The 18,958-nt window shown below is 35.1% G+C and overlaps 1 protein-coding gene across 1 annotated transcript; it reads right to left on the bottom strand.

Moving 5' to 3' along the window:
- Positions 1-884: 884 nt before the first annotated feature.
- On the bottom strand, positions 885-17,248 carry LOC103498414 (kinesin-like protein KIN-12D). The gene is made up of 37 exons (XM_008461003.3): positions 17,014-17,248; positions 16,246-16,933; positions 15,914-16,069; positions 15,724-15,807; positions 15,175-15,294; positions 14,984-15,097; positions 14,799-14,891; positions 14,554-14,714; positions 14,366-14,440; positions 14,181-14,268; positions 14,034-14,092; positions 13,742-13,805; positions 13,584-13,649; positions 13,317-13,499; positions 12,937-13,041; positions 12,624-12,859; positions 12,471-12,540; positions 12,308-12,373; positions 11,666-11,745; positions 10,063-10,132; positions 8,178-9,890; positions 7,606-8,055; positions 4,740-7,196; positions 4,547-4,654; positions 4,333-4,454; positions 4,146-4,233; positions 3,925-3,999; positions 3,600-3,842; positions 3,376-3,474; positions 3,138-3,215; positions 3,004-3,059; positions 2,810-2,921; positions 2,560-2,670; positions 2,258-2,428; positions 2,117-2,182; positions 1,888-2,007; positions 885-1,222 (listed from the first exon to the last, which is right to left on the bottom strand). The coding sequence occupies exons 2-37, from the start codon at positions 16,930-16,932 to the stop codon at positions 1,085-1,087; spliced, it is 8,784 nt and encodes a 2,927-aa protein (XP_008459225.2). The 5' UTR covers position 16,933; positions 17,014-17,248; the 3' UTR covers positions 885-1,084.
- Positions 17,249-18,958: the final 1,710 nt, after the last annotated feature.

The raw sequence follows: 18,958 nt of genomic DNA, 5'->3' as shown, positions 1-18,958 counted from the left end.
TCTAATCTCGGGACTCCTTCAACAAATCTCTGGGCAATTTTATAGATCTCGACCGAGATTCATCATCTGTATGAACCCAGATTTATGAAATCGCTGAGATTCATTGAAGGAGATCAAGAAAACAATAACATCATTAGAGCTAACCCATATTAACTCAACAATAACTACATCATAACACCAAAACTACAAAGTTTCTCATTCACCTCAGATTTCAAACTAAAAACTAAAAACATAAAATAAAAACTAAAACCTAAACTATGGAATCATTCAAAGTAATTCACCTTGATCGATATGAGTTTGAGGATAGCTTCTTCAAATTTGTGGAAGCAAGAATTAAGGAAATTCGAAAGACTTTGGGAGTGTTCTCGTTTAGTTTTCAAGCGAAATGAGAAAAGTGTTCAGGGTTTTGTGAGAATATCAAACACTTGGGATTCTAGAGGTATTTTGGTCATTTAATATATCCCATTATTTTCAAAATTTGAATAAAAAACGCACAATCTTGGTGACGAACTCGGCCGAGAGAGACCAAGAACTTTCCTTGAAAGTGTTCTTTAAAATTTGCAAAGGATCTCGAGATCTAGCTCAACCAAAAATGACCAAGAAAAACAAAATTACAAGTTTTCTAAAATTGTGCTACTTTTGAAATATGAAACCAAAATGGTGTTAATTTTTTCAACTTTCCTAAAAACAGCATGTTTGATTGGTTGGTTTTCATCCCCAAATGTTTATGTATCAAATCAAGATTAATGACAAAGGTGTTTAATCGCTTCTGCTTAAGGTTCAATTCCTTCCATTGGTAGCAGAGTCAAGTTATGTAAGATGGGATGCATCCTTGCCCTTAATAAGAGAAAAAAAAAACCTCAAAAATAGAGGCAAGGAGAAAATGAAGGTAATTTTTTTTATATAAATTCAACTATATAATCATTAAATAACAGTAATATTTACACTGTCAACAAGTGATAGACAGCTGAACCAATATACATTTGGATGCCGTGAAAAGGCTAATTACAATTTCCTGGAAATGACATAAATAAATTGAATTGGAAAAAAAAAATCATCGCGAAAAATGCTTGGTTTTGGGGCCTCATCTATCTAAAGCAGAAAAATATGAAGTTTGAAGCAGCCTTAGAGGAGATTGACAACTGTCTTCTGTCTTTGAACTCTTTGGTGAAGGTTGTGGTATGAGTTCCGATAATCTAATCCTCTCATTCGCAATTTTGTTCTGTACATCAAAACAAACAAAAGGCTTCTCAGTTTCAAATCTTCATGAGACTAATGATGAAGTTTACCAGCAGAAGAATTCAGAAAGTACTATATAAATTAAGTTCAATTACAAATTTAGACTATCAACGTTTAGGTTTTTGTTTGCTTCGTACATAACTTTCAACTTACAAAATTTTTAGTACTTGAACTTTCGATTTTTTTTCTAAAAGACTAAAGGGATTGATTAAGCTGTTTAGAAACCCTATTGGACAAGTTTTGAAAGTTCAGACCAAATGGACATAAATCTCAGTTTTAAATACTACTTTGATTATTTTTTGCTATGGTTCATTTTGGTCTTTATGCTTTTAACTCTTGTTCATTTTAGTCTTTGAACTTTAAAAAGTTCATTTTGGTTCTTAGATTTTCAAAAAGTGACCATTTTTGTACTTCATTTTTAAGGGTTCAAAATGGTCGTTTTTTGAAAGTGCATGGACAAAATGAACCAAAGTTAAAAATCCAAGGACCAATGAACATTTTGAAAGTACAAGGACCAAAGTGAATCAAGGTGAAAGTATGGGAACCAAAGCGAACATTTTAGAAGTAAAGGGACCAAAATGAACCAAAGACAAAAGCACAACGATCATCATAAAACATTCAAGCCAAAGTTTAAACTGTAAATTATACCTTGAATTTGAAATCTTGGAGCTCTCTTTCTACAGAAGAAATTCTAATCATTAGTTGATCTAGTGCCTCCTCAGCCACAGAAGGACATATCTCAGATGCAGGTTTTGTTACTCCAGCTGCCTGCAAGTTAAAAAAAAAAGAACGTATAAACTTCTAAGTTAATTCAGAGGTGTGAATGAGAATAGCTTTTCTACTCAGTTTCTTTCATTTCATGAGGTTATAAACCTACCTTTAAAACGCTGGTGCACAAATTCAATAGCTTCCGAGCTAGTTGGACTTTCTCTTCCTCAGTTTCCTATAATAGATTGTTTTTAGACAATGAGAAACTACACTTTTTGAAGACATCATGTTTCATTTGTAGAGTACTAACCTTCAACTTGATGTTTAGTCGTTGTTCCTCATCGAAATCAATATTTGGAGTCTTCCCAGTGGAGGTGCGAAAGTAAGCCAGCTCTTCTTTCACACGAGAAAGAAGAATCTCTGTTCGGTGCAGCTTAGCACTTAGGTCACCATTCTGTGCTCTGAGCGTGTTATTTTCTTCCTGTTGTATGTAAAAAAGCAAAGAAAAGTGAGGAAAAGATTACTCGCCATCAGGTTTACGAGTACTTTGGAGGGAATGGCCAAAAACCATTGGGAACTAAGTAATATGAATGACGTTATCTCAATTCTCACTTTGATTTTGGCATGGTGGTGAATACGTTGCTGGATATTTTGCTGACCAGACAATTTCTTAAGTTCTCCTTCAAGTTCCAATACTTTCTGCTTGTGATTGAAGTTCTCAGACTACACAAAAGCACAAAGGAAAATCAAGATAAAATCATGGAAAATAAAATATATATACCCCACTAGTCTTGTAAGACAAAATGAAACAATAAGAATGCTAGAAAAGGAAAATGAAGACAATCAAGTTCAGCATCCAAACCTTTAACATTTCATTTTCCGTCTTGAGTAACTGATCTTTGTGGCGAAGTTTTTCCAAAGCAACTTGTAAAGCCAAGATTTCGGCTTGCTTTCTATCAATCTCCTCCAACCATCTAAAAAGGCAGAAACTTAGATATGATTGAAATAGTCAGACAAGTTTGAAACTAAAAATTCTTGGCACTAATAGAAACTCACCCACGACGCTCCTCAACAAACTCAGTGAGCTGCTTCTTCAGTTTTACTACCTTCTCCTGAAAGATATCCAAGATTACAAACAAACTCTGAATTTCAACTAATTCTTCATCAACATTGTAAAAAACTAAGATTACCTTTTCCTGAGACTCGACAGTGTTGAATTGGACACTCTCTGATGCCTTTTGCATTTGATGATTATCATCGAACAGTGACTAGTAATATTAAACAATAAATTGTAAGAAATCTATCTAAAGCAGACTATACTGCTGAAGTTTCATTAACAAGAAACTGTAAGCTGATTGGACGCCCCATCAGATAAATGAACATGGCAAAAAAAGTACTACAGATAACAAAAAAGGTCGCATAAAATACCATGCAAGTGGTCATATCAAGCTTGACTCCTAGCAAGTCTCGGATGACATCATGCGTCATACTCTCAGCAGCAGCTAGTCTTGCATTCAATGCAAATATCTGTATGAACACCCAAAAGATCAACAATTTTGGAAAAGTTAACTGATATTTGTTAACTAATACGATATTTGTTACTTAATATTTATAGATCTACGAACTTCCAAACAAGTTTATGTACACAACACCTCTTTTTGTCTGCTAACTGCCAAATATTCAAGCTCCTCAATGCGATTCCTTGCAGCAGATAGGTCTTCATCCTTCTCAGACTTCATCTGTTGTGCCAAGCCCAATCCAATGCATTTAAAAGGTGAACCAGATCCACGTGGCCTTGTCGCGTACTTGTCTGTCTTGTTTGAAGAAGCATTAGTGGCAAATGTGGCATGCCCTTCAGGTCTGACTTGTTCAGCCATCACCTCCAAGGATTTGAACTATTACAAGGATTTGTAACTTTCTGAAGTTAGAGGGAAAGAATTAACTGTTTGAGAAAGAATGACATTTAAAGTCGACTACCTTTTGCTTATACTCGTTGGCTTGTGCTTCTGCATGCAAGTTCAGCTCAGAGATATGGGCTTTAAGTTGAGCAATCTGTTAAAACAAAACGGAAATGAAATACTACTCCAGATTAAAGCCTTACTGGCTAAAACTCTTGTGAAAAAAATTCAGCTATAATTTAATGCCTAATGCAAAAACATAGTTTTTGTATATAATGAGAATGAAACAATAAACCTCACCTCAGCAATTTTTTCCTTTACATCTCCTTCAAGAATTTGAACATGTTTACACGCTTCTGCAAGGTTTTTCTCTATTTCACTCACATATCTAGAGGTACAAAGGAGGAAAAATAATTAATGTCATTATTTGTTACTGAGCATGTTCAAACCATTGTAGAAAATAGATGGAGTGAGTTGAGATATATACCTTTTCAAGTCAGCATCAGCATTTTTAAAATGATGCATGTGATTCTTCACAGCGTGAAGCTCTAATTCGAGTTCTTCTCGTTGTAACCTCTGCTGTTCAGCATCTTCCTTTACGATGTCAACCTAAAAAAAAGATCAGACATCAATATATTTAGTTGAATGACAGAATACCGTCAAAAAGAAATTTCAAGTAATGTAATCACTTTTCTCTGTACCTTATTTTCCAGTACATTTATGGTACACTCTAGCTCTTCCACAGACCTCTCCAAGAGTTGCACTTCGGCCTCCTTCTCTTTAGCATATATCTTTTGTGATTCAGCTACCTGACATTGACATTTATAACTATATTACGGTAATGGTTCATAAAGAAAACCCACACACGTCCATATCCATAATTATAGAGCATACCTCTTGAGCTTCCATCAGATTTGCCTCATTTTCTTCAGCTAGTGCTTCTAAGGTTCCTAGCTTTTCTTTCACACTACACAACTCCATTTGTAGCTGATCCCTTTCAATAGTCAGTTCATTCAAATTTCTTTTCAAAAATTCAATTAAGTCATTCATTTGGCTGAGTTGATTGCCCACTTCTAAAAGTTCTCTTTCCAAGTCTTCAGTTAACTTCCTCTTTTCTGACAAATCCTCCTCAATTGAACCTTTTCTGACTAAAAAATTTTCAATTTGAGTTTTGAGCTCCAAATTTTCACTGAGAATCAACTTTTTAGAATCACTTTCTTTGGATAAATTAAGCTCCAGATCATAGATTATGTCCATTTTATCCTGCAATTGAGCTTCTAGTCCACAGGCATGAGCAATGGCCTTATCAAGTTCAGCTGACTTTTCCGCAAGCTCATTATCTAACGTTTCCATTGAAGCTGCCATCTTATCTAGTTCATCTTTTCTGTCTTTACTTTCGGAGGCAGATTCCTGCAGCAACCTAAGATCAAAAAGAAGTCCAGCAAGAACTTCATCCTTCCTTATTAACTCAGTTTGAAGAGTCAAATTCTCCAATTCCACTTCCTTGGTACTCAACTCCAGGTATTCAAATTCTTTCAGACAAGTAGATATTTCTCCCATACTTTCCAGCATCTCATGATATATCTTGTCCAAAACTGGAAAACAAGCATTCAACCCGTCAACTACTCTGGTACAGTCAACATCTAAAATGCCCATTGAATCAATAGATTTTGCAATGTTCATACTCATATTTCTGAGAACTCCATTCATATTTTCATCATGATATTGAAGTTTGTTTCTGAAAGAAACATTCTCCTCATGCAGCGTAGTTATATGGTTAACACAGATTTCAAAATCTTGCCTTTTTGAGCTCAATATATCTTTAAGTATAAACTGTAAATACTGTAGCTCCAACAACTCAATATTTTTCACTTCAAGGTCAGTATTTAAATTCTGATTTTTCTGATCAATGGCACGTATGTAGCCGGAAGAATCTTCCAATAGCTTTTCTTTCATTTGCAAATCCTTCAGCAATCTATCACATTCAGCTTCAAGTGCTTGACATTTCCCCCTAACTTCATCCAGTTCATCTTTCAATACGTCATTTGAACCACTGACTTCTTTTAGCAGCTGAATATCTCGTTCAAGAGTTTTGTTTATTTCATCCATCTTCCTCACACTCATATTGCTTTCATTCAGCTTTGACAATAAACTTTTCCTCTCAACTTGTGTTTCTTGAACTTCCTTTTGTAGAAGTACAACCTCAACTTCCTTGTCTAGTAAGAGTTGTTCTCTCAATCCTTCGTCAACCATGGAAATAATTGCCCTTTCCTTCAAAATCTCCAAAAATGCTATACAATTTATATGCTCTCTATCAACAATAGACTTCTGGAGAGTGGACTGTTTTATTTCTTCATCTAAAATACACGACTCTAAATCTCTCAAGACAAAATTTGTCACAAAAAAATCAGTTTGGAGCTCAAGGAAATTTTCCCTTTTCTTCAGTAATTCCTCTTGATCCAGTAGTGATGAAATAAAATTTTTATTACTGTCATCCAACTCCTTCATCAGAACAACAAGTTGGTGTCCCATGTAATTTGACCTTTGTAACATTTGTTCCTCTTGTATTTGTAGGTCCAATATCTTTTTCTCAAATGCATTTAACTTTGAACTCATTTCTCCCGCTTCCTCCTCTTTCTTTTGGATGCGATGAAAACCACTCTTGAGGTCAGATAGCAGTTTTCCTTTCAGAATTTTACACATATCGAGCTCTCTTTTTGACTTGAGGTTTTGCTCCCTTAAACCAGCTACTGCAGCATCTGATTCACATAGTCCATGCTGAAGCAAACCATTCTCAGCATTTAGCCCCATCACAGTTTCCAATAGGATACCCATGTGACAGAGGTGCAACACTGATATAGCACAATCCTTCACAATTATCTCAGACCATACATTCTCTAAACATGAGCGGACAAACTTAGTTGAGTCCAGTTGTAAAGATTTCATTGATTGGATCTCGGATGCCAATGACATGAAACTACTATTAACAGTAGTCTGGACTTCTGCAATGATATCTTCTAGTTCCACAATGGAAGCCTCTATTTCCATTGAATTTGAGCACATGTGTTCCTCTAGAGTTTGGAATTGCTGACATGCTAAAGTATTATAGTGTTGCAAGCTTCTAACCTCTTTCCTCAATAGTTCCTGCTCGGTGGTTTGCAACGTTTCCTTTTTCCTTAGCCTTTCTATTTCAAGCTTCAATGTCTCATTTGCTATCATGAGCTCATTCATCATAATATCTGCTTCTCGTATGGTCTCTTGGGCTTCTTCAAATTTAGCCAAAATGCAAGATGCCTCTGCAGTCTTGTGGACTGCAAGTACTTTTGCTTCCCCAACTTCAAGTTCAAGCAACTGTAAGACATGAAATGATAGGTCAGATAACAATGTTAACCAGCTACTAAACTATCAATAAATTGCTGACTAATCTGAGATGATTATATACTACACAATGTCTTCGGTTAAAACATTCAAACATATTCAAAGATGTCTTCAGACTGTTGAAATGTGATGACAACATTGGATCCATATATCCATGTGATATTCTAGCCTGAAACAGTTGTTTCAATAGGTATCATTCTTTTATATGGCTAAAAAGGTAAGGAAAAGAGAATCTTTTAATATGAAAGAAGCCGCAGGTTGTGGACATATTCAAATTAGATTATGAAATATGAGGAATAAGAATTCAGAAAAAGAATTGAGAGATATAGTTAAGATGTGTAAAAAAAATAGGAAAATAGTTAAGAATATATTTTTTGTTAACCTCTTTTGTTTGGCACCAATGAGAACCAGCTTCAAACACGTTCTGTTCAAATGCTTTTAGCTTGTGACTGAAAGATTCCATCACATTTTCAGATTGCTTTTCAAACTTTTCAATAGTATCTTGCAGTATAAGTACTTGATTCGTCAAACACTGTAAGTTCTGCTGATTATGTTTTTCATTGATCATCATCTCTTTCTTCTCATTTTGAAGCTTGACCATCTGAGCTTGTACCACTCCCAAGCTTCTTAGTGCAGACTCTATTTCTTTCTTCAGAAGTGTGATGGTAATATCTTTGCCAGAATTACAATTGAAGGTTTGAGACTCTAAGTTTTTCTCATTACGTGGATAGCCAGATAAGTTTTTTCCAATTTTAGGAGATCGATCAAATATTTCAGCTCGTTGGTCTGCATCCATGTTTACATTGTTCTCTTGATGTGTGTTTACACCTGTCTGAAACATATTTCACATTTGGCAATCAGGAAAACAACCTTCAGTCATAATTAAACATCATAAATGCATGCAACTAACCTCAAGATCTATCTTGTCAATCAGAAAGCAAAATTTTAGCTTACCCATCGTTCTTCCCTCTCACCCAAAGACATAGGCATATCCTTGGATTCCTGTTCCTCATTATTGACATGCTGCTCTCCCATATTTGAGCTCATGCATGACCTTAGAGTAGAAACACCAGTTTTTAGCTCAGCTAGCTTCTCAATTGTCAAAATTTTTTCATTCTCAAATTCATCAAGCTTTGCTTGCATGGAATGATGATATTCTTGTTCCTCGGTAAGTTGCTTTCCCAATGTAGCACAAAGTCCCCTTGATTCTTCTAGTTGCTTCCTTAGATGCACTATTTGTTCCTCTGCTGCTTCGATCAAAGTGGCTTGGTGCTCAACATGGGCATCTTTCATCAAGTTTGATTCTACTAATTCCTTGAACTGGATATCCTTATCTTTCAAGGCACTAGAATGAGAATGGTTCAACTCTGATAATCTATTAACAAGAACAAAAGCAACTGTAGCACAAACTGATGTTCTTTTAACGCGCTCTTCTGCCAATTTGATGGTGTCTTCCATTTCTGCAATACATATAGCTTTTTCTTTAATCTGGGATGTCAAATGAAGGATCTCCTCATCTTTTTCCTTGCACTCCAGCTGATGAGCTTCTGTGATAGCTAATGCTGCTCCTCTGAGAGATTTAAGCATGCTCTCCATGTCAATACGTTTATTATTTGCATCCTCCAAACATCTTCTGAGTTCTTCAATCAACAAGTCTTTCTCAGATAAGATTCTTATCATTCTACTCACTTGTTCAGAAATCCAAATCCTTTTCACTGGAAAGGAAGAAGATATGTTGTCAAGGTGATCTGAGGCATCCACGAGTGCTACATATCCATCAGCAAGAATTTCTTCCATCTCACAGGTCAGCAGTTCCCATTCTTCAGTCAATGTTGTTAGTTCCTGGTCCTTTTTCTCAAGTGTTTCACTTAAACTTTCATTATGTTCAGACATAAACTGAAGTTCATTCTGCAGATGCTTCAATTCAGATTCCAAAGAGTTTACATCTTTTTTCATCTCTATTTCTTTCAAATGACTTTCTTGGACTTGTTGCTGAAGTACAGCTAGCTCTTCCTGCATACAGACAATCACCTCGGCAGTTTCAGCTTCAGCTTGCCTGCGAACTTCATCAATTTCTTTATCATTTGAAGCCTGACATTCACGATCCCTTTGACACAAAGCATTCAGTCTCTTGGCCTTTTCAAGAGAAACTTGCATCTTGGTCAGTCTTGTACGCAATCGAGATTCATCAAGTCTGGAATGGACTGGAGGTGATTCAGTTGAATTATCATGCATCTCCTTTAGAGCAAGGCACTTTTTCAAACACATGATTTCATGTTCCCGTTCACTCAAAAGCTGGGAATTCTGACAGTTGCTGTTCCTCAGTTCCTCGATTTCATTGATTGAGAGAATTTGCTGGGATTCAAGAGCTTCAATAATGGATTTTGCTTCCTCTAATTCTCTGCCTACTGCTTCACACCGTTCATTCATTTGCAGAAGATCTTTTGCTGCATGCTGAAGATCATTGTTCAAGTATATGACTCTTTCATCAACTTCTCTGTGAGACAGCATTCCTTCGTTGAGAATGATTTTAAGTACATCCAATTCCATCCGCAAATTCAAAATTTCTTCATCATGTTTCTCCAGTGATGAGTCGTCATTCCCCTCTCTCAGTTTCTGATGGATTGCCTTTGGCACCAAATCTTCAAAATCAGTTTTAAATGATCCCTGGAAGTTCAAATTGAAAAGGGCATAAATGCTTTGAACTTTTGTAGGACAGTAATATTCCAGCGTATTCAACAATTAGGTACACTAAAAAATTTCTGAGTTTCTATCAGGCTTCTTCTCATCCTTCTAGTAAGGATTCAAGCTTATAGAAATTTACTTTAGAATGAAATACCTCAATGGTAATATCTTGATGCTGTTCAGATTTTAAATTTTTCAGCATTGATTGCAGTAGGTCTACCTCCCTGCATAGAATGAACAAGTTAATTCTTAGATCAATAGCAAACTAAGAGGTCTCATTTTTCAAGACAAAGAAAGAAAAAATTAATGGATAAACAAACTGCTTTTCAAAATGATGAAACACTCTTGGAGGGAGGAAGATGGAGGAAGAAGCATTCTATCTAAGGAGTTTGATATGTACAGCATTTCTGAAATTAACCTGAATTGGAGTGCATTCATTTCAACAAACGAATCAGGGTTTAGGGTTATTTGGTCTCCTACACTTCACTTATTTGTGCTAGTGGACAGTTCGGATATTCGTGCACTCCATTTTGGACTTTTGATTTTTCATATATTTTTATTATGCTCTTGGCCATTTATTGTCCCTAGTAGTTCACAGGTTTTTACTAGTTTGTACGGATATGATGAGGATGCTGAGGGGGGTGTCAACCTAGTTGAGATGCCCGGGTGTGTCTACTGATCCCTAGGTTATTTTGCTCATTGTATAATCCTCTTATACTTTGAGCTTTTGTCTCATTATTATCATGAATAAAAGAGGCTTGCTTCCCTTTCAAAAAAAAAATGAATTTGCAACTCGAAACAAGTAGCCAATGGGTTCTGGAATTTTTGGGAAAAAAACTGACTTAAAACACTAACTAATAGCCCAACTAAAAGTCCAAAGCTGAAAGCTTAAAGACAATCGTTTCAGCAATCATCAATTACATCAAAAAATATGTAAAATATCCAATTTATAGAAGCAATTTCAAATAAGGTTTTCTTAAAATATATACAAATATTTAACTGCCGATTCATTTGATAATAGTAATCAATAAACTTAACTTCTAACTATATTACTTGATTTAAATAATGATAATTGGCTTAAGTATGGATTGGAATTCTTATTAGAAATTATTAATTGACATGGGTAAGTATCTTTTGCCATCATTTATCTTAATTGCTAGTTGACTTAATAATAATAGTGTAAGGCCCCCGGTTGTCTATAAATATAAGAGCACGGATCAGAGTGGAAATTCCAATGCAAAGCAATTAGTGGGACGTGAGGTTCGTTTGAGTGTTGTGGAGACACCACAGTTGAGAGAGGTTTAATTAAAAGAGATTTTTGGGAGTTTGGCAGGTTGTGGAGAAATTGGTGAGAGTATAGGCTTTCTTGGAGAGAATTTCTCAGCTCTCTCAAATGTGCTAAGATTGCTGGGTCTACTCTTCGATTTTACATTGTTGCTTTTCTTATTTCCTAGTGTAATTGTTGAAGTCTAGCTTCATTTCCGTGAAGTAAATACATACGAACAAGAAACGTTTTCCCCTGAGATTTTTCGGAATACATGTTCTTGTTGGTTTCTGTGTGCAGATAAAGAGGAACCTAGTCAATTCATTTTCAAAAGCAATCGTTGATTTACATATAAATTACTACTGTTATATTTCAATCACTTTCTAGGATTGATATTTTTGCAAAATGCAAATGCGTGTAATGTTATGTTTAAGTTAGCCCATATAAAAGCCAAACGAAATAAACTTCGTGCAGAAATAAGAAATTTACTCACCGGTTAAGTTTTTTATTTTCTTCTAGGCAAGATTCTAGACTGCATTTGGTTTCCTCTAGTTCAGCAAGTGTTTTCTTCAACTGTAACAGCCAAAATTTAGTTTCATATTCAGTACATGCCAAGAACATGAAGAAAACATGGATTCTAAACAATGAACCTATAAGGGTGTTCATGTATCAAAAACATCTTCTGTTTTGTTGAAAATTTTTATGTTTTTGAAGGATAACTTCGTAAAAATTTTATAGGGAAAGGTAATAGAAAATGAAGATGGTGTCTTGCTTTTATATTTTGTGTTCATAAAATCATTAATTATTATATATGTATAACTTGATTTTAATGTTTTATATGAAGAAGGAATAAATGTAAACAACGAAAAAGTGGTCTCTCTTTCCAAAAAGTTTAGAAATATACACCCAAACAGCTCTAAGCAACTTCCTTTTATCTGGAGATGGTTTCTTTATTGTTTTGGCAGATCGACAAGGAAAAAACATATGAAACTTGTGATAAATATTAGCAAGCATTTTACATAAGGTTCCTCTCAAAGAACAAAGTATGCAAAAATGAATAAAGATCTATGAAGAATACTTTTAGTCCTATTTTCCTTCTTGAATGAAAAGTTCTTTCCAGTATAGAAATATTGACCTGAGGTTGCATGGTAGGTTTTGATTCATCTTGTTGTTCCGAATTCCCAGAGAGAAATTGAAGCATCTGATTATTATTGTTATCAGAAATGGTTATACAAAATAAAATCAAAATGACTTCAACAAGAAAGTAATATGGACACAATGTCAACTTTTATAAGTACCTGATCGCGTGATCTGGACACTTCATCCATGAGTACTTCTCTCTCCCCCTCTTCATAGAATTCTTGAAATCTATCGAAGATTAAGAATTGGAATTTAAAGTGTTCCAAAGCAAAAAAGGAAAAGAAATAGAAGGGACAGAAGAGAAATATTACCTTCTAAGCTGATCCAAAAGCCTTATGTTCTCTATGGCAAAGCGTGTAACTTCAGGGTTTTTATCTATTTTAGCTCGAAGTAGCTGAATCTCCTCAGATAGACTTTTATTCTCCTCAAGAAGATAAGTTTCTGCTGGAATTGAACCACCAAGAAGCGACTCCATTCTCTGAATTTTGTCTTCTCGAAATTTGAGCATCATTTTAGTACACCTTGTATCCTCTTCTCTTTGGCGAACCTGAGAAGAAGTTTAGAAGATGAATTATTGCCTAAATAAAAAGAATTCAAAATAAGGAATAAAAACAAGAGAGATACCAAACGGTTCAGCTGTTCAATTTCAGCTTCAAGTTGCCTGATGGAAGCTTCTGCCATTTTTTCTCTCCTCAAGGCACCAGCAAGTACTGTCTCCAAAGATTTCAACTGTGTTTTTTTTTTCCATGTCATTTTACCAATATTATTAGGAAAAAAATAAAATAAAATGCCATAACATTCCACAGAAAGCTTAAAAAACAATACGAGTCTTAGGAGAAAGAAAAGAAGTTGAAAGCAGGCAAGTGTACACCGGAAGCATTACAAAATACCATGCAACCTCATTGGTGAATATGAAGATAAAATACTACTGATTTTAACAGAATTAGTACCAGAATGCATATATATCTGATTAATTATTTCAATTTTAATATTGCAAATTATACCTGTTTCGTTGAAATTCTCACTTCTTTTGATTGGGATTTAAAGGAATCATCTTCTTGTGAAATTTCCATATCACATATATTTTCTGTATCATAGTCTTCATTTTCCATTGCTGTATCTTTGACAAAGGAATCAAATGACAGAGACCTGGAAACATTCTGTCGCTTGAGGTATGCAAGCTCCTCCTGTAACATTACCATAAATAAATTACTAAGCGTAATTTGATTTTATGAATTTAAATCAATTATATGTATGCCATAACTCCCTACCTTAAGAAGTTGTATCTGGCGTTGGAGTGCAATGACATCCCCTGTTGTATCTTCATTGACCACCGCCTATATGTGCCATAATGAACAATAAATTGATCATAAGAAGTAGGAGGATGCCATCAACAAATTAGTTCCTAAATGAGTGGAGGGTAACTCACATTGTTTTGGATAAGTTTCGCTCTCTGGGCAAATTTAAGAGTGTTTAGTGTTTCAGCTGCACAACTGAACAAGAAAACCATATTATAAATAAGGCATCATCAGAGAAAATTGCAAGAAGAAAATCCATGAACCAGAACCTAAGAACATTGAAAAGTAGGACAACTTAAAGAAATAGTTGAAGTAGAAGTAGAAAAGAAATAACATTTTAAAAACAAAAGAAGCTATAAAATGTAGTCTAAACAAAATTTGACTAGTATTGACTAAATCCAGTATAGAGAATCATTAACTAACCAAATAGAAGGGCTAACATTTGCAATGATCATTGTTTTTGAGTTTCCACCAAGAGAGTCCTGCATTTTTATTTTTATTTTGGAGATGTCAAAAACAGCATCAACAGCAGAAAAGGCAGAGGGGATTTAAAATAGAACCATTATCAACCTGAAGAAGAAAGGTTAGCTTTGAATCTCTGTAAGGAATGTGTCTCGGCTTCCCACGTGCCACATCCAGCAAAACCATTATAACATGACTGAAATTATAATCATCGTTCAATAAAATGGTGAAGACACAAGCAAATCAATATACGATCGATGAAGGGGAATTAGGGTAAGGGCGAAGATCAATACCCTAGTGTAGATAGCGACTTGTTAATATTAGCAGCTTCCCTTAAACGCTCACCCTCCGCTCCAGAAGTTTTCTGCCTGTTAAATAGAATACAAGATATAACGAAATAAGAATAGAGCAATCAAAAAAGGAAGAATTTGTGCACATGTTGTGGCCTGAAGCTCTAACAAAAAATTGGTTGATTCCTTACCTCTCAGAACCAGCAAGGTCAACAAGATTCAGTCGAGAAAAGCGTAGGTTAGTTGAGGATTCCTTTTCCCACTTGCTTTCAATCACGCATGTAAATACACTATGTGAGCGACTGCTTTCCCTATTCATATTTGTGGCAGCAACTTTCCTATTTGAAGATCCCTGAAGACATAAACAATGATTTGATCAACAAACAAACTAGTTCATGTGAATAGAAAAAAAGAAACAGCCAATTTAGACAGTAACCTGAGTCAGAAGCCTGAGAATATCACTAACAGTCCGAACTTCAAATTCAGACAGATTTTCTACATAAACACCCTTCTTAACATCTTCCCGCAGCTGAGAGAAATCAAAACATTTAGAAGAGTGGTCGACAACTATTTACCAATTGATATTGACTAGTAATAAAATATTAAATTAATCGATCCTACAAGTAGATTCGTGGATGAGGGATCTAGAAGATCTGTAATTTGTTCATTATAAATCTCTAAAAAAGAGCACTTGCAATTGTACTTCAGTTTCTCATCACGTCGAATTTCTTCCTCCTGAAAATGAATAAGATTCTATCAGAAATGCCTTTAACCACAGTATAATAGAAAGAGATTGAACACGTGACTATTACAGCATGGATCCTTGCAAATAAGAACTCAAATATACGTGGAGTGATTCCACGATGTGGACTTGGCTTGACTTCAAGATCATCAATCTCACCAAGCATAGTGTGCGTTTTTCCACTCCCGGTCTGCATAGTAAAAAACTAAAAAATTCAATAAAAAGACAACATAAAATTTATTTCTGAGATCAAGAGATTGGTTGCTTCTTCAAATGCAGATGAACAGCGTAATTATGAATGTTCTCGAAATTTAAAGCATGAACTTTGTTGCCAGTTCATATAAATGTTTCTCGACTGGAAAATATAAGAATTTGGAGTATTCTTGATGGGGGAAGTGTTGATAATAACAAATGACCTATATCACTTGACACAAACAAGAGTAATCATCATCTGTTGTGAACAAATTAGGCAATACATGCTTATTAGCATTCATATAACTATAAACTATGACGTAGGTGTAATTAAAATTTAGGATATTGCTGCAATCAGTAAATAGGCAAGATACAACTAGAAATAAAAAGCCTTAGCAGCATTAGGAAATTAGTGAAGAAAATTTACCTGACCGTAGGCAAACATACAGCTATTATAGCCAGACAAGCAGTTCTCAACCATTGGCAGACCAGCCATCCTGAACAACATTTCCTGCAAAGGATCGATATGGTCATAAACAAAGGACAAGGAGAATGAGAACTTAATTACAAAAAGGAGTCAAACAGTGAACACTCGAGAGTTCTTTCCCCAGCCAAACCTGATCAACTGTTTCACATGCTACATGATCAAACGTAAATTTTGTTTCCGGTTGGCCAATCCAGGTGATGGATTGAGCACTTTCCTGTTTTAAGCACCTATTGTAACCATTATTACTTCTCTCCATGTTATTTAAAGGACGAACACGTATAAGAACCTGTGAAATTTTAACACCATAAGTGAGTCCAATAGCTAAATGCCAACAAATTTGTTGAGAATATTGATCAAGCATTAGTTAAAGCCATCAGGAAAACTGTAGATTGGTTTAAAATTCCATTATGCTCACATTGGAGAGTTACAGAGCCCCGTTAGTAAGAACACAGATCCAATTACCTGTACATTGTGTTCCATCCAAAATGAGGGGTCTTCTTTGAGATCGAAGTGAGGGACTTCGACCGTGTTAACAACCGAAGGTGGTACAGGGTTAGCTGGAATCCCTTTATACAATGCAGAAAAATTATTGACTCGGTCAGTTCTGCTGCGACAAACTGAATGCGGAGGCTTGGAAACACTTTTAGTCGGAGTGCTTTGCGTAGAATTGCTTTCGGAATAACTCGAGGTTGCTCTCCCCGCTGTCCTCGTAGTTCTAGGGGTTGTAACGTTAGAAAATCCCCCATTTCCATATCCTCCTACACCGCCGCGGCTCGGTTGTCCTGAACAAGTAACCGAATCAGCCTTCTCCTCATCCGGAAGAGAACCAGATTCGCTTTTCTGAGCCCAACCAAATCGCTTCCTCGACGAAAACCCAGCTCCTCCATGCTTCTCCGGTGTACGCAGCGGCAATGCAAGGTCCGAACCCTTTCCTTTTGCCTTAACGGGAGTCCTTTCAACTCTACTCTTTAAACCAACTTCCTGTTCTTGTTCAGAATTTCGAATCGGCTCTTGAATTGAATTCAACGGAGGTCGCGATACGTCCAATCCAATTCGATTAATCGATGAATCCTTCGGATTCACTGGTACATTTTCGAGCTCCTCGTTCTTTCCAGAACTCCGGCGCAAAAATTTGAAATCTTTAAGCATTCTGGAGTAATAAATCAAAAACAATTAACGAAAAAAAAACAAAACAAAATAAAGTGAGTGAATGACATCAGAAACAGTCACCTGAAGGAAGAAATGAAGAATAAATACGGGAGAATTCGAGCTCCTGAAATTGCTTTTCAGCTGGATGAACGAAGCTTTTCCAGCAGAACCTTAAGCAAAAACGAAGAAACTGGAGGAGAAAACAAGTGAAACTTAGACAGAAGAGGGTGATTTGAAAAACCCAGTGCAAAAATCTGGAAAATTTCTCTTCTTCTCCATGAGCAAACTTGGAGAAGCTGTCCTGTGGATGGATAGTTTGAAGTTCGAAAGTTTGAATTGAGCTCAAAACGTTTGTGTTTGATAAACACTTTTTGTGATGGACGGCTGAGATTGCATCAAAGATTTGAAAATGAACGGCGGTTTTGGGATTCGAATTTTGTAAGGACTCTTTTGTATTTCAAAATTTAAAAAATATATATATATACTAAAGAATTTAGGAAGGGCTTTTTTGGTATAAAAAGAAATTATGAGCTCATAAGTGCTTTAAAGACCTAACGGCTATATGTTTGCATGTGGCTTTGCTCATTCATGTAGGCCCCAATGGAATTCAAATATTGAAAAGTTGTGGTTAAATTGCAAATGTTTGTAGTTTAGAATTTTTCAATTTAGTCCCTATAGTTTGCCTTATTTTCACTTTTTTTATGCTCTCAAAATTTTCTAACACCACATGTTGACTTTGTTGTGTATTACGTTTTTGTGGAATTTTTTTTTTCTTTTTTTCGTTATTACATTTCTACCCCTTCTACGAGTAGATTGAATGACATAAAATATTGAGCAAACGGAGATTTTCAGGAATTTTGCGGGAGTCATGTTCATCTTTTCATTTGTGTTTAGCTTGCAAAATTTTTTTCATCACTTTCTGCCCATCTAGGATTTGGATCCTCAAGAAAAATAGACATTTATAGCGATGATACTTCTAAATGTTCAAGAAAAGTTCAAGACCATTATAATTGTTAGTAAACATGGATAAACTTGTTGTCTATACTTTCAAATTTTGTCGTAAATTGTGTCAATGAACTTTCCAAAGTTGCATTATCACTCTCAACATAAAAAAGAAAAGTGTATGAACTTTCAAGAATTACATTAAGTCTCTTAACTTAAAATAAGGTTAATTTATATAATGTAACAAAATCCAAAAATATTTATGACGCATGTAACAAAAAATAAAAACTCATGAAGTCCATAAAATATTTCATAATTTCTAGATTTGCCCTTGCATCACTTCTCTTTCTTCTTCTTCTTTCTTTTTGAGATTTCTTCTCTTCCAAATTTCTTCATCTCCTCTTCTACATTTTCTTCTTCTACTTTTAGACATTCATTTTTCTATTTAATTCTTCTATTTCATCTTCATCGTTTTCGACAAGATTCTTTAAAGCTATTTCAGGATTGTTTTAATATTCTTCTTCATCTTCCTCATATTCGAAAATATCAAGATCATTTAAATGTCATTTTAAATATTCAACACGATAGTTTACTATGTCGACACAATCGTTTAAATTTGAAGTCTTTTTTCCATTGTCTAAAACGAAACAACACGATCGTGTTGATATGATCAACATGTTCATTTACCATGGTCAACACGATCGTTAAATTTGATTCTTTTTTCTCATATTCGAAAATATCAAGATCATTTAAATGTCATCTTAAATGTTCAACACGATAGTTTACTATGTCGACACAATTGTTTAAATTTGAAGCCTTTTTTCCATTGTTTAAAACGAAACAACACGATCGTGATGATATGATCAACACGTTCATTTACCATGGTCAACACAATCGTTAAATTTGATTCTTTTTCCTCATCGTTTAAAAATAACTACATGGTCGCGTTGATATGATCTAAACGATCGTTTACCATAATCAACATGATCGTTTAGCATGGGTTAACATGATCGTTTAAATTTTAGTATTTTTCCCCCATTGTTAAAAAAACTACATGATCGTGTATCATGACCTAAATGATCGT

Source organism: Cucumis melo, chromosome 11, assembly GCF_025177605.1.
Source record: "Cucumis melo cultivar AY chromosome 11, USDA_Cmelo_AY_1.0, whole genome shotgun sequence".
NCBI lineage: Eukaryota > Viridiplantae > Streptophyta > Magnoliopsida > Cucurbitales > Cucurbitaceae > Cucumis > Cucumis melo.
This window is presented reverse-complemented; position numbering and strand designations above follow the sequence as displayed.

Bases quoted from the DNA above. Each gene is read 5' to 3' on its own strand.
- LOC103498414 (XM_008461003.3), bottom strand. From the start codon at position 16,932: ATGCTTAAAGATTTCAAATTTTTGCGCCGGAGTTCTGGAAAGAACGAG. The intron at 13,042-13,316 runs GTATAATTTGCA...AAAAAAACACAG, and splicing joins TGAGAATTTCAACGAAACAG to TTGAAATCTTTGGAGACAGT. The intron at 3,216-3,375 runs GTATTTTATGCG...TAATATTACTAG, and splicing joins TTGATATGACCACTTGCATG to TCACTGTTCGATGATAATCA.